General features: G+C 38.5%; 1 protein-coding gene across 1 annotated transcript in view; it reads left to right on the plus strand.

Annotated features, from left to right (window-relative positions):
• The first annotated feature begins 4,651 nt into the window (after positions 1–4,651).
• SPEN (spen family transcriptional repressor) overlaps positions 4,652–16,122 on the plus strand; it is a 76,030-nt gene continuing 64,559 nt past the window's right edge. The window contains 1 exon segment of the mRNA XM_032495259.1: positions 4,652–5,098. Within this exon segment, the coding sequence (XP_032351150.1) occupies positions 5,016–5,098 (83 nt within the window). The 5' untranslated portion in view covers positions 4,652–5,015.

A 16,122-nucleotide genomic window follows, 5' to 3' on the forward strand; every position in this document is an offset into this window, starting at 1 on the left:
TAAGAATTTGTTAGTATCGTCAAGTTCTCCTGTGGCTGGGACTTTGATAATTTTAGAGCTACTTAATATATTTTTACATGATGCCTTTAGGAACAATTGTTTATCTTTTAAGTGTCTGTTTTCTCATGAAACAGTTTAATTTTAATAGTGTGGAACTTGATTGGTAATCAAATTCTTGTTAAATATCTGGTAACTATTCTGTCCTCCTGTTTAAATGGTGATACTAAATTTATCTGCTCTAGTGGCTAGATTAGCATTCAAAGCCTGAGTTTGAGGCTCAGATGCTTTCCCCAACTGGGCTTCCATTACACATGACTGAATTCTTTGAACACATCTAGCATGTTAAATACAGAAGCTCCTCACAGTGTGAAAATAAGACCTGATTAAAAACACATCTATTTTAATTCCCCTTTAATAGCTCTGCTTTAATGTCACTTTTCTGAATTATCATTAATACTCAGTGAGGAAATTCACTTCACCACCCATTTATCATGGATGAAAGAAGTGATCACACCCTACTTTTTTATCTTTTTCAGTGAGCATCAATTATTGTTAAAATAAATTTAAAAATCAAAGAATAAGAGTGGGTTGCCTTTCTACTGAAAACACAAAAATAAATGCTTATGAAGAAATTCTGCCCTTGTAAATATTTGTAACAAGGACAGAGAGAGAAGTTTTCCCTGTGTTTCCTGATACATTGCCAATAAAAATGAAAAACACTGAGAGAATCCTCCACTTGGTTTACAGCTGTGCAAAGGGCATGTACTTATCAGTTTTGTTGTTATTAAGAGTTTGGCAATAGAAAAAGTCAGCAAAAAAGTACAAGGAACTTCGTACTTGATGTGCAATCACTGCATATTGATTTGACTGTAAGTCCTGCCTATAATCCTGAAAATGTTATAAATTGATAATGGTATGTTTTTAACTTCAACTAAGCTTACTTTTGATATTAATATGAAATTAGCAGTCGATTTAGTAATATTCATATTATTTTTATGGTGTGTTACTTCCAAATACTTTTATATATATTATCTCATTTGATACTTCCAGCAACATTACGAGGTAGAGAAATAGATATATGAATCCCCATTTTGCAGATAAGAGTATTAAGACTTTGAGGATTTAATTGGTTTGCCTAGGCCATATAGCAAGTGATTAAATTGGAACTGGAATTTTTGGCTCTTAACCTAGGGGTACTTCCGTTATACTATACTGTCTCTTACGCATACCATCAGTGTTTTTCAGCGTCATCCCCCAAAGTTCAAGGTCAAACTGTGTTACGCTGAAAGAATTAGTAAGGAGCATGGACACTACTTTTAACCTATAAATATTAACTTTTGGAGAGATGAATAGAATTCCCACCTGAATTGCTCAGTTGAACTCAGCCTCTACATGTAAGCTATTTTTTTCCCTTCAAATGAACCTGCCTTATTGAAATTAGAATAAATTTTTTTGGCATCATGGGAACACATTAAAAATTTAAACAGAATTAAAATTTGTTTTACTCAAGTAATCTGCATGTCTATTTAGGCTGATGTATTGACATTTTATAAACTGAGAATCTCTTTTGAGAAGTGTATGTCAGATTTTTAAAAACCCAGGTACCTAAAATGAATACCTTGCTTGCTATTTTTAGTGCACCTAATTTTGAAAACAAGTATTTTCATGAAAGTAACACTTCAAGAGACTCTGAGTGTGAGGTGCTATCAATGATGTTTAATGGGATTTCTCTAGCCTTATATTATTAAATAGAGACTTTTTCAGTTACTTGATGAATCTCTGGTAAGATGAGAAATATTATCTTAATTTGGCATTTGCTAATCATCTTTTTGATATCTTGCCATCTCTAAAGGTCGTTAGGAGAACTTTAACTCAACTTTGCTTAGCAATTTGCATTCTAGTAATTTTCTACCACAGTTGTTCTTCTGCTGCCTCCCAAAAGGTGAGGGGCTTGAAAGTATTTGCAAATGACTTTGTCCTGCAAATAAAGTTTTACATATCTACTCTGTTTCTTATATGGGGAAACAGCACCCCTGAAACAAGACCTTTAGGATAATCTAAGAGAACTACATTTAAAAAAAATTTAGTTGGTAAACATGTTGCTTTTAATTGTCATTTAATGTCTCCTCATTCTTATGCAATGGGGAAGGTATAAATACCTCTTAGTTGGTTCTTATTCTGTTTTAGCTTATCCTTTTATTGTTCTGTAGGGGTCATAGATGGATACAAAATACCACATTTAATGATTACTGTAACTAGTCTCTAATGATTTTGCTCTAAAAGGCCCGCTTTTTTTTCAGCTCTTGAATTTTCTTCAGTATGATTTTAACTGAAGGCTGCATTCATGGTGAGATATGCTCTTTATTTCTCTAATTGCAAGATGCTATTTTCTGAATCCTCTTCTTTGTCAGTTGTCCCTTTTAATGCAATTGAGCTGAGCCGCTTCTGTTCTTCCTGGTGACACCAAGAGGATTTAGCTAATTCAGAGCTATTAGGTTTTAAATGAGTAATTTACGCAGTATTTTTAAATGTGTTTCAAATTTTGGTTGCTTATGTTGAAATTCATGCTTTGTGGAAAAATGCAAGTCAGTCCAACCCTAACTGCAGTCATATATACAGAACAATATACTTTATGAGTTTAGGGAACAGTGTGCTGGCCTAACCCTCTTTCTGAGATAGTTGTTGTGACTGAGAAATGGCCAAATGTAAACAGCTAATCTTACATCTGAATGTAGGTTGATTTGCTTTTACTTTTACTAAGGAATCAATTCCATAATACTTTCAAGAACAAAAATCTCCATATCATTTAATGACTCTGATTTGCATGAAGACAACGTCAGCCTCTAGGGTGGGACTAAGTACCTTAACTGAATTATGAATGAGCGCCACTATTGTGGTGGTGCTTTTTCTAAGTTTTCTCCACCACCTCTTTCTCTGTCTCTTACTGAAATGCTCCGAACAGTAAAAATAGAAAAGGGGAGGGGGAGCATGTTGAAATAGAAAATGTAAACATAAGCCAGAAAAACAGCATAGGAAAAAAAATCAGTTAAATTACCTGGCTCAGAATCTAGAACTTTTAGAAGTAACTTGTCAAAACTCCAAAAATTGTTTCAATGGAGGTTAAGGTTATATCCTGAGCTAGCACATCTTGTACTGTAATTGCTGCAACTGTGTAAGATGGGAACTTACTTAGCCTTCTGACATCCTGAGAGAAGAGGGAAGAGATCAATTGATCATACCTGCTGAGATCAAGTTTATTAAGTACAATAAGACTATTAAACCAAATACAAGAAAAGTTGATGTGACTCAGTTTTATACTCTCTGACACATCATTAAGAATCTTATGTTAGACTACATGGCAAACAAACAAACAAAAACTACTTGAAGCTTTACCGTCTGTGAAATAAAAGAAACAGTTTAATTATGCATAGGTGACCCCAGGTATTAGTGCCGTTTATTATAGTGACCATATTTTCCAATTCAAAATAACAGTTTGAAAAACAACGTCTTACTTTTTGGCACGTGGAACTATACTCAGTATCTTGTAATAACTTAAGGATGATAAAGACTATGAAAAAGATTATACATAAGTATAACTGAATCAATATGCTGGACACTACAAACTAACACACATTGTATAAAGCTATACTTTAATTAAAAAAAAACTCCCAACCCCCACCCCCAAAACAAATAGCACAGTTTGATGATATATTGGCTTGTATTTAAGGAGACAGTGAATGAGATCAAATATTTAAAATCTGGTCTGTACCCAAAGCACCACACCTCTGATGTCATATTCCTGTGGATTAAAAATGGAAAAGAAAATTGAGTTGCTGACTGTTCTAAAATCCATTTTTCTGGACTCAATACTGTAGCCTTAATTTTGTGGGTTTTCCCCAGGATTCTGTAAATTAAAAAGTTCAACTACAGGTTTTAAATTTAAAAGCCCTTAGACCTGGGAAGGCCGGAGGTCTAATCTCTCCCTCTGCTTCGATATTAAATTATAGTAAATTCTCTGAGAGGGACACTACCAGACACGCAACCGTCTCAGTTCAATTCTATTCCTGGTATACTGTAACGATCAGCAGAGATCTTGCAAAAGGTTTCGCAAGATCCTATATAAAATAAAGTTGCTTAATGTTACAAGCTAATGATTCTTGGGAAGGGTGAGTTTTGAAGCCGTCACAGCTTAGCTGGGTGGTGAGAAGCGCGGCCTTGTTTTGACACTTTCCAGAGCAGGCGCGGATCCAAGGGCTCAGAAACGGCCAGAAGCTGGTCGTAGGGTGAGAGAGCAAGCGGTCCTCTCTCTTAGGAGAGAGACCTTGGCAGCCGCTTTGACACGCAGCCCTGTCAACACCAACCCCCTTTCTCTCTCTTCTTCCCTCAGGCCGGCGCCTGGAACCCCAGCTTGGGGGGTTGGAGGCCGTCCTCGCCTCCGCACGCTTCGCGCCCCAGGCCTGACACAGCGCCTACCCCGCTGCCCACTCTCTGCGAGGCAACGCGCCTGCGCGCCCAGGCCGAGCGCGCGAGCGTTCCTTCCTGGCTCTGCGTTCCTCCCTCCCCCGCGCGCCTGCGCGCCGGCTGGGAGGAACTCGGCGGGCGGTCGGGCGGACGCGCGCGCGCCCGCGGTAAGGGAGGCGGGCCGCGCGCGCCGGTGGGAAGCGTCCGGCTGCCACAGCGCCGGCTCCGTCGTAGTCGCTGCCGCCCGGGTCCCTCACGCCCCTCCTCCCTGCTCCCCCGCCCGCCGCCGCCCGGGCGCATGCGCCGCCGGAGCGCGAGGGTCGGCTTCGGGTGTGTGGTGGCGGCAGAGCGGAGCTGCGAGGCCCGAGAGTCAGAACCTGGGGGAGAGGGATGGTCTCTGCACGGGGGGGAGCCGGAGGAGCCGCCGCCGCTGCCGACGCCACCGCCGCAGCCGCCGCCGCCGCCGCCTCGGCGCCCGCCTCCCGGCGCTGACGGGCTCGTACGAAGGCGGCGAGGGGGAACCCGCACCAGCGGTCGCCGGCACACCACCCAGCATGGTCCGGGAAACCAGGCACCTCTGGGTGGGCAACTTACCGGAGAATGTGCGGGAAGAGAAGATCATCGAGCACTTCAAACGGTGAGTGACACGAGGCCCGGGGCCGCGCTCTCTCCTCAGTCGCCGCTGCCCGCTCCGGCCCGTTGCCGGCCCCTCCCCGTGCGCGGAACTGGTGAAGGGACCCGGGCCAGACCCGCGGACGGGTGCGTGGAGCGCGCGGCTGCCTGGCTGCCGCTCTACCGGCGTCGCGGCATTGGGCCTCGGCGGAGCGGTCCGGCTGCCGCCCTCTCCTTTCCCAATAAGGAGGCGGCTGTCGCGCGGCCCCGCGAAACCAGCAACGGGAGGGTGTCCTCAGGCTGGCCAGGCGGCCGTGGGGTCGCGTCCTTGCGCGCCGCTGCCTCGGTTTTGAGTGGCTGCCAGGCCGGGACCCGAACCCGTTCCCCGCACCGACAGACCCCGGCCCATCCAACTCCGGAGTCCCGCAGCAACTCCCGCTCCTCGCCCTGCGGACGCGTGGACATGCCTGACCCAGAGAGGGTTCTGTGCGAAAGAAAAGGTTATACAAAAACAAAAGTCTTGATAGGTAATGTAGAGATATCTCGCAACTGGGAAGACACTACTAGATTCTAGGGATCTCTTAAAGAAGGTTTACGGACCTAGAAACTAAATGGAGATGGCAAACGCAAATGCTTTGGGGTTTTTTTTTCCCTTGTTTTTGCGGGGTTGGGTGGAGGATGGTGTCCGAAAATAATAAGTTGGTGCGTCTGTTTCGGCTCTTTCGCCTTCCTTCCTTCGGCTCTCTGGGGTCTCTGGACGAGGAGGATGGTGGGGATTGAGTGCCTGCCGGGGAAGAGCCACCTCTCGCAGCGGGGTCCCCGCTTCGTTGGCGCTCGCCAGCCTCAGGATCTCGGCTACCGCGGCCGCGCCGGCGTTGTCATTGAAGAGCCGCCTTTAAAAAGGATGGTGTTTCCCTCTCACCTAGAATTCCTTAATGACTTAAAACATGCAAGCCTTTTAGGATAGAAAATGTAGCTCTTTTAAAAAGCTTTTTCCCAGGGTTTTTGTTAGTTCATCAGATAGTAAGAATAAATGTTCTTGATACATTTTACTTACTTAGTAGCATTTAGCATTTGTTTTTCTTTTGTGAAATGTATGTATTTCTTTGGTGAAATGTAGCTGATAGCCCTCAATGTAAAATACCGCAAATGACGATTTGCTTACACTGGTGTAAATTGAGGACTTGTAGTAAATCTGATTGTCCTCGAAAATTACTGTTTATCTTCCAATATTCAGGACTTTGAAAGATTTTAAGTTTGGTTTACTCTTGATTCCTTTTACTATCTAGTGAGTGAAGAAATTATGGAGCGCCCTTATTAGTGAGTCATCATGGGAAAAACAGATTGCGTCGCTTGTTCTTGAGCAGCTTGGATAAGGAAATGGAAGCAGCGGCAGCGGAGCTCCGCTCTTTCAAATGGAGGATCATTGATTGTGTTGGTGGTTGCTGATACTGGGGTATTAAATCTTCACCGTTGGAACGCGCGTCTGCGCGTGTCCGCGTATGAAAAGGAGCCGGGAATAGTGAGGCCATTCATAACCTGCTAAAGCTGCCCTCGGCAGGGCTGGGGGAGGCGCTCTTCTAGGGACTCCCGGTGTTTACTACGTTGTGCTGAGAAACCAGGCAGGGGGAAAGCAGCAGCAAAAACTCGCTTCTGTCCCCTGTGACAAAGGGGAGATCTCGGGCTCAGTGGGGAAACAGATGGGAACCTCTCTCCCTGGCGCTGCTCCATCCCTTACGCCCTCCCTCATGTCTTCAGTGTTTTGGTGGAAAAATCATTTAGGTGCAGGTTATTGGCCTGGAAAAGCCACTTCGATGTGCTCACTTTTATCTCCTTGCGGACTTTTCTCTGTAGGTCTCTGCCTGGGAAATTTGTATGCACCGACCCGCAGACACGTGCATTGCAGCATTTGCTTTGCCCCCTCAGTGTTGTGTGGCCAGACTTGTCATTTCGCATTACGCAGATTCTAGAGACATTGTATGCCTATCGCGGGGAGTTTGACTCCTCTGCAAGATAAGGGGTTAAAGAGGAAAGAGGAAATCGTCCGAGGGGATTTTGGAAGGTTTTAAAGTGGATGGTGCTGCCGTCCGGCTTGTGTGAATGACTTTCTAAAATGGCGGCCAGGACCCACTTTATGTGGGAATCAGCGGAGCAGATCTCAGAATGCACAGAGGGAGGAGCAGGCGGAGGATGCGAGCTGCCTTGGAAAGCGGCGGTCTGGAGGAACGTTACTGTAAAAGAGGGCTCAGCTGGCACATGGCTCACTACTGCATTGAAAGAGCGTGTTACCTATTGCAGAGCAAAATCAGATGTTACGGTAAAAGTAGATTATCTTAAAACTAAGCAGACTGAATGTCCCTGAAACTCCCTTATTTTGAAAGAGACTTAAAAATTTTTTAAACAAATTTACTCAGTTGTTTGGATAGTGCATTCTTAATAGGTTTAAGGAGTGTAAAAAGTTTAAAGAGAAAATTTCTCCTTTACCCCTGACCCTGGGAGTCTCAGTTCCCGTTCTTCCCTTCCCATCCCCACCCCCAACAGGTAATCTCTATTTCTGACTTCTCGTTTGTCCTTAACCGTGTACAAGAAATAAGTGTTCTTGCTGATCCAGCTATCGAGCTAAATGGACTTAGGAGAAATTCAAGGTCTTTTCATCCTTATTGTAGAAAATGTTCTGTAAAATATGTGATTGCTACCGGGAGGGAAACTAAATCTGAATACTTTGAGTGAAAGGGATAAAAAGGTAGTTGTACCAGAATGATAGTTTTGCAAGAAAATTTAAGGATATTCACTTCTGATGTCTTCTAGAAATCAGAATGAGAAAAACCATGCAATACCTATATTAAAACGGAGGTTAAAGTACCTACTTTACTATTTTTCCCTTGCTGATTTCAACATTAGCTAATAAGTGTTTTACATGATTAAGAGGTGTACACTGGGAATATATTATATAAAATGTTTTCAAAATGAATGTTCTAACAGTGATTAGGCTTTTATAGTAAGTGTTCGGATTAAAAAAATGATTACAAGGGACCTCTTTGGGAGCAGGGCAACATAGAAGCATTTGGTGGGGAGAGCGGTGAGAGCCAGTTCTTTTATTTATATCTTGATCAGTGTTTTTGGTAGAAAATAGATTGAGGGATGATTGCTGATTTGGCTTTTTTTCCTCTTTGCCAAAGAAAGACCAAACCTTTGAAACATAATCTGAGCATTTCCGAAATGTGGCTTTATCTTCTTGCAATAAGAATAATCTTTTGTGTTCATTTTTTAAAACAACATTTAATATGCTTATTGAAAAGAATTAAATGAGTATTTCTGAATCAGGTTTTAGTTAACAAAGATCCATTGCTGGGACTGAATTTGCACAATAGAGAAAGTCCTTTCCTTTGTATTGTACATTAGCTGGGTTGAAGGGGGAAGGGAGGAGTTATACAACAATTGGTTGCTGTCTTAGTTGTTAGAGGGGGAGAGGTGTGTGCAAAGGCGACTCCCTGAATTAGAATGAGTGAATGAACAGAACCCTTCAAAGAATATAGTATTCTCTGTATCTTATTTTCAGATTTGAAAGTAAATCTCATATTCAGGTTCTTACCATCCATACTCCAGTTTTAGTGAGTGGGTTAAAGATCATGCAGAGATTGTGCAAGGTCATGTAAAATTTTTGTCAAAGAATGAATCCCACTTAAAAATGTTTCATTTTTGCTGTTTTTAAATATCTAATCATAATGGTTTTCCTAAGTTTAAATAGCTGGAATATATGTTGTGTTACATGAATCTGGATAGCTTTACATCTGGGACACAATATAAAGTATTATGGTAGAGCTCCCTTGTCCTTACACACTCTATAACTAGAGATATTTTTTAAACTTAAATAAATTTGACATACTCTAGCCTGCATCATTGCTACATCGTTTATTCTTTTGAGCCCAGCTAGTTTCTCTGAAGAAATAAATCTGGTTTTGAATATTATAATTTTGAATACCTATTTTCATGATAGGCTTTTTGCACTTTTTTTTTAAAGTAAAATAGTTTTATAGTTATCTTGAGAAATAGCATTTAAAAATTAATACAGAATGCTTGAAACATTGTATTTTATTTCCTGAGTTAGAATGCCTTTGACAGATTGGAGGAAAACATAGGGCTCAGTGCCAGGAAGAATGATGGTATTTGACTTGGGTAGAGGGCACATTTTTCTGACTACCTTTCTTGTAGACTCTTGATTTACTCAGGTATTGTATTGTTTGATATGCTTTTGAAGAGATTTCAGGCTTGATTTAGGAGACATTTTTAATCCTGTGAGTACTAATGCTTTGGGAAGAGAGAGAAGTTGTAGAGAATAGTGGTAATGTGAAAGTTTTTCCAAATAGTCTTCCAGGTCTCACTTTCCACTTAGTTTGAAATTTTGCTTAAATTAAAAAAATTTTTTGAAATATTTAATGGAAACTAGCATATTTCTGTTGGGGACTATATACTTTTTTGCTTTTATTTTTAAGTTTCTCTAGTGTTTGAGCTGTAGTTAATTAGTCTACATTACTTAGAGTAAACATTGTAGTCTGAAAATACCTTGAGTGTATATATTCATTAAAATTATGCACTTGAATTTCATTATTGGACGATTTGAAATAAATGTTCATCGCCTTGAAACAGACATATATTCTGCTGAACAAGGAAACTAAAGTAACATTTTTCTATAGTTTAATTTCTAACTTTTACTATTTGTTTTATTTTTATTTTTTAATTTAAATTTTATTTTATTTTGTGTGTGTGTGTTTATATCTAGCCATATATATATATTTTCCTCTTAAACTGGGGCTCGAACCCAGGATTTTGTGCCTGCCAAGCACGTGCTCTACCACTGAGCTGTACCTCCTACCCACTTCTTCTATTTTTTTCTTTATTATTTGCCTTACAGCTTTTGTCATTTTGAATGAAAGTAGCATACTCTAATGTGGAAACCAATTAGAATGTTTAATCGGTTTATTATAAATTGTATAATTTTTGTGTAATATCTTGCTGGTTTTTACTGTGTGGAAATATGCGGTGAAAAGATGTTCTTGGCATAATGTTAAAAGTATTGTGATATTCAGGTTTTTCCCCTCACAGGTGTCTGCCAAGTTAAAAATTATGAAAATCTAAAAAAACCCCATAGTGTAATGTCTCTATAAGACTCTACCTCAACTTCAGTGAATCTTGGATTTAATTATTTAAGATTTCATTTTGAGTATAGGGGTGAATTGAAACCTAGCATGTTTAAAGGTTTTTATTATATAGGAACTACTTCAGTTTTTACAATTAAGAAGATTTGTGGGGAAATTCAAATGGAAAAAACTTATTACTGCTTGTGTTATGTACTTGGTGCTAGATTTGTAGTCCAGCATAGTTTCTTTGATTCTTAAAATTGACTCAAAGTGGTATTTTTAAACTTTCACTCTATTATTTTATTCCTTTGATTTAAAAACTAGGACATTTGTACTCTACTTAAAAACAGTTTGTATTTTACAAAACTACATTTGACATATATTGATTTGAGTCTTTTGTAAATCAGTAAATTGGTAGGTGGCAGATTTTTGTCAACCATTAATTTTTTAAAATTATGCTGTCTGCAGTAAAGGCTGTTTTCCACTCAAGATTAATCACCTTGGATTAAAAGAAAAAGATATAAAAAGCTTACCACTTTACTATATCAAAAGAATGTAGAATCTTTAATGAAAACTGTTACAATTTAGACCAGAATTTAGGAGGAGGTACATAAATTTGAATAGGAAAATATTGTGTCTTTATTTTCACCAACCTCTTACCAGAATTTAATATTTCCTGCAGTTACAAGGTAACAATATCATGATAGTACCAACATGGTAGTATGAGTAGTACCTGTGATGATTTCAGCACAACACCGATCAGATATATTTTTGTGTTTCACATTACAGTCGTTTGAGGTATCTCATTTATGCTCATTACAACTTGGAAATTATAGTAGCTATTAGACCTACTGCTAAATACTTTTATTTAATGCATTAATAAATATGAATATATATTGCTATATGATCAGTATGTATTATGGATATATTTTTAAAATTCTAACTTGGAGAATTTTGAGCATACACAAAAGTAGAAAAATAGTAAATGAATCCCATGTACCCATCATTCAGCCCCAACTACCATCAGCTGTGGCCTGTCCTGCCTTATGAGGAAAAACAAAGCAAAGGAGGGAATGGAGTTGGGAAGGGAATGGAGTAACGGGGTTGGGGGTGATGGGGAAGGCCTGAAAAGATGGCGTTTGATACACAGGCATGAAGGCCTGTCCACACACCTAGATTCATTTCTCTCCTTCCTGTTTTATTTTGTTCATTTAAAATTCATTTTGAAATACTTCAGGAAAAGTGCAAATAATTCCCACATTCCATTCACTCAAATTCCTCAATTGTTAACATTTTGCCACATTTGCTCCATTACCTTCTCTTATCTTTTTCTGGCACGATAACCTTTCACCCTTAAATTCTCTGGTGTACACCTCTCCCAAAACAAGGACATTCTCCTGCATTGTACCATACAGTCTTCTCAGTGAGGAAATCAGCATTTGTACAACATGAATACCGAATCCACATACCCCATTCAAATGATGCCAGCCATCCCAACAATGTCCTTCTTTCCTTTTTGGACCAGGAGCCTAGCCAGTACCATGTATTGCCTTTGGTTGTCATGTCTCATCCATCTGGAACAGTTTCTCAGCTTTATCCTAATCCTCATGTGCCTAGTAGCCTTAAAGAGCATAGTTCTTTTATTCCGCAGGCTGACCCTCCACTGTCCGGTATTACCTCATGACCAGATCAGGTCATGCATTCTTGGCAGGAATACCACAGAAGTGATTCTGTGCTTTCTCAGAGTATCATATAAGGAGGCAAACAGGCAGCATGGAGCCATCCCACTGCTGGTGCTATCTTTGATCATCTAGTCGAATTAGTGGCTTCACTACTTTCCCCTTTTTATTTGATTCGTGTTTTATGGGAGATATTCCAATATTGTGCTGATAGTCTCTTCCATCATCAACCCTAAACCCACCAGCCTTAGCATCCGTTGATAACTCTTGACTACATTGTATACTGTTGTGATTGTTGCCGAATGATAATCTATTAACTGTTATTTTTCCTCCATTTATTCTGCTGTAGGTAAGAACTTTCTGCATACTTATGTACATATATATGGAAATATATATACAGACACATGTGTATGATTTCTCCTTTTTCCATTGGGCTTATTTATTTTGATACCTAAATGGTTCTAGATTTGACTAGTGGGAGCTCCTTCAAACTGGCTACTGTGTCCTTTTGATATCTTCCCACTATTCTTTAAGCATTCCTTTATTTCTGAGACAACAAAGGCTCATCTTGTATTTTCCCTTCTCAGTCCTGAAATCAGCTATTTCTCAAGAAGCTCTGGTTCCTTTTAGTGAGAGACGATTATTTGGAAACCAAGATCTGGGTGCACAGTTTACCCACTGCTACAGATTTAAGAAGATGTGTGTTGTGTGTGTATACATGTATGTATATATGTTTACATCTATACACAATAAGTGTTCCTGTATATCATGTATTTAAAAACTGTGTTCACACATGTTTATAAATAAATCCCTTCTCAGATGGTGAGAAACCTGACTCGTGTTATTCTCAATATATTATTTGCCCAGTTACATTCTTAGTGTAGCTAATATCCCAGCCACTGCCTTCCCCACCTCTGCCACCTCTGGGCACCTTTCCCCTGCTGCCTCTGCATTGAATCCCCTCCCTTTCAGCTTTCTCTTTGGAAATCAACATTGTGGGGGTGGGTGGGAGGCAAGGAAAAGGAGGTGGGAAATGACTTGCATGTTTTTGCCTTCATTTTTTTCCTCTCAGAGACAACTTGTGAATGAATGAATAACCTGCCTCTGGTGCCATTTTTAAGCAGATTTAGAGGTACCCCACTCTTAAAATTTTATTAGTTTTGGTTCTCCTTCCACCACTGACTTTGTGATATGAGATAAATCACAGGAACAGTCTGAGATGTTCTGTATGTTGAGTCACTCAGAATAGGGGGTAGTGAGAATGGAAATGGTTCTTTAAGAATAATATTAGTTATCACTGCTCCATTTATTTGGGTGTCAGTCACTCACTTTGTGTGGTATTTCAGCAAAATTTTGCCCTGGCCCTACATCCCCCCAAACCTTTTTGACCCTCAACCTAATTTCTTTCCTCTTTTTTAAAAAACTTAAATTAAAAAAAATAATTTTAATAAAGTTTAAATTAATAAACTAATTTTTAATTGAAGTATAATTGACATAAAACATTATTTTAGTTTTAGGTGTAACATAATAATTCAGTATTTGTATATATTACAAAATGATCACCGTAATAAGTCTAGTTAATATTCCTCACCATATATAGTCATGAAAAACATTTTTCTTGTGAGAGGGACTTTTAAGATTTACTCTCAGCAACTTTCACATATGCAGTATAGTATTATTAACTGTAGTCACCCTACTGTACATTATATCCCCATGACTATTTTATAACTGGAAGTTTGTATCTTTTGAGCTGCTTCCTTCCACCCATCTCCCCATACTCCAACCACCAGTCTGTTCTCTGTATCAGTGAGCTTTTTTTTTTTTAATTCCACATATAAGTGAGATCATATGGTATTTGTCTCAAGGTCTATATCTGTGTTGTTGCAAATGGCAAGGATTCCTCCTTTTTATGGCTGAATAGCATCCCATTTTATATTTTTATATATTTAAACACACACATGCCATATATACCACATCTTCATCTGTCATTTGATGGACACTTAGGTTATTTCCATATCTTGGCTGTGGTAAATAAAATGCTGCAATGAACATGGGTATGCATATGTATTTTTTCAAATTGTGTGTTTGTTTTCTTTGGATATATACCCAGAAGTGGAATTGCTTGGTCATATGGTAATTCTATTTTTAATTTTTGGGGGAACCTCCATATTGCTTTCCATAGTGGCTGCACTCACCTTTCTTTTTCTCCTCCCTCTACACTAATCTTGGCCCCTATCCAAGGGGTTCCTTAATGAATTAAGAACCTTACCCCTTGCACAAACCCTACAATGTGTATAGTTGGTATTATTTTGAAGTAGACCCTAGACATCTTATTTAATACATAAATATTTCAGTGTTTATCTCTAGAAGATAAGAACTTTTTAAAGATACACAACAGTACTGTGGTATATCCCTATTTCAGATACCCAGTCAGTATTTCCAAATACCTAGTCCCCACTCAAGTTCGTAATTGTTTTAAGAATTTTTCTTTTAACTCAGGCTCGAAATAAGGTACAAAATATGTTTTTTAAAAAAATTTATTGAGGTATAGTACATGAAATAAAATACCCATTTCAAGTATTGAGTGTGTTGAATTTTGAGAAATGTAGGCATCCTTATAATCACCACCACAATCAAGATACCACAGATTGTTTATTTACTTCTTAATGGACATTTTGATTAAGTCTTTATTAATCCATATTTTTTGGGGGGCAGATAATTAGGTTTATTTATTTATTTATTTTAGGAGGAGGTACTGAGGATTGAACCCAGGACCTCCTGAATGCTAAGCAATGTGCTCTACCACTTGAGTTACACCCTGCCTCCCTAATACATATGTTTTAATCTCCCTCTTTACAATTTAATTTGTTGGAAACAAGGTTGATTGTCCTGTAGAGTTTCTGGCAGTGTGTGTTTTGCTGATTACATTCTTGTCCTGTGGTATGTATTAACATCACCTTTTGTCCTCTATATTTCCTGTATGTTTACAAGTGGACCTATTTTTAAATATTTGATAATTGTATTTCAATTTAATTGATTTCTTTGTAATTCTGTGCATTTTATTTTATTAATTTAATGATATTCTGAGAAACGATTTATAGATTTTACTAGACTGTCAAAGCAGTCTATGGAAAAAATTTAGGAACCATTGGTTTAGACAAACCATTGGATTAAGAATATAATGCTTTCTGGGTTTCAGGACCAAAAAGAAGAATGCTAGCAGTATATTTAAGTACTAATTTTAGTTTTAGCTTTGACATTAAAAAGTTGAGGTTAGAAAGTTAAGAATCACCAAAACCCTTTTTTTTTTGGTTACTAGAAAGACTAGAAAACACAACAAAGATAGTGTGCTGTGAATAGCTTGATTCTTTCCCTCCTCTTTTTCCTCATGGTTAATTTACGTGATTAGAATTGCTTGTTTTTGCTTTTTTATTTAAAGAATTAGTGTTTTTCTTGTGGGTTTTTTTTTTTCTGGTTTTATACACCCCCACCCCCAATTTTATACTAGAAATCATGGAATCTTTAAATTTTTAAGGTTATTCCTTTTAGTCAGCTTGAATTCTTCCAATGAAATGAATTTCAAGCACATCCAGTGTTAGAATTAAATGTCATAACAGATACTGATTTCTATTATACGTGTGGGTTCAGCTTTATCACAAAAAACAAGATTTGCAAAAATCTCCATTTAGAGAGAACACCTAAAATTCAATTAGTATGTGCTACTATATATAAAATAAGACAAAATAAGGCACTTTACTTCTTCAGTAACACATTTATTATTTAAAGTGGGTACATTTATTTTCTCCCATAAATTGAATGGGTTGGATTATAAGATTTCTAAGGTCTTTTTAGTTTGGAAATCTTATTGTAGCTGTCATTCTTCATAATGTGTAAAGGTCACTGGAATGCTGTGAAGATTTTTAAGAAGTATGTATTAATGATCAGTTGAATTGTAAAAGAGCTTAATATCTAGAAATACTGTGTAGCAATCATACAAAACATTGATGTACCAGTTCCTTTCAAATGAACCATTCTGCTAACAACCAGCTATGTACGCTCTTCAATCAAAAATAGCCTTCCTTGGGTCAAGACTTAAGTGGCATTTGTAAAGTTTGAAATTTTAATGCAGTTAATTTTTAAAAATGGTATATGTGCTTTGTTATACTAATCTAAGATATATAAAGATACACTCCAGTTTTTGTCAATTACACCTCTTTGTTTTTCTTATGAAG

This window comes from Camelus ferus, chromosome 13 (assembly GCF_009834535.1).
Source record: "Camelus ferus isolate YT-003-E chromosome 13, BCGSAC_Cfer_1.0, whole genome shotgun sequence".
In the NCBI taxonomy this organism is placed as follows: Eukaryota; Metazoa; Chordata; class Mammalia; order Artiodactyla; family Camelidae; genus Camelus; species Camelus ferus.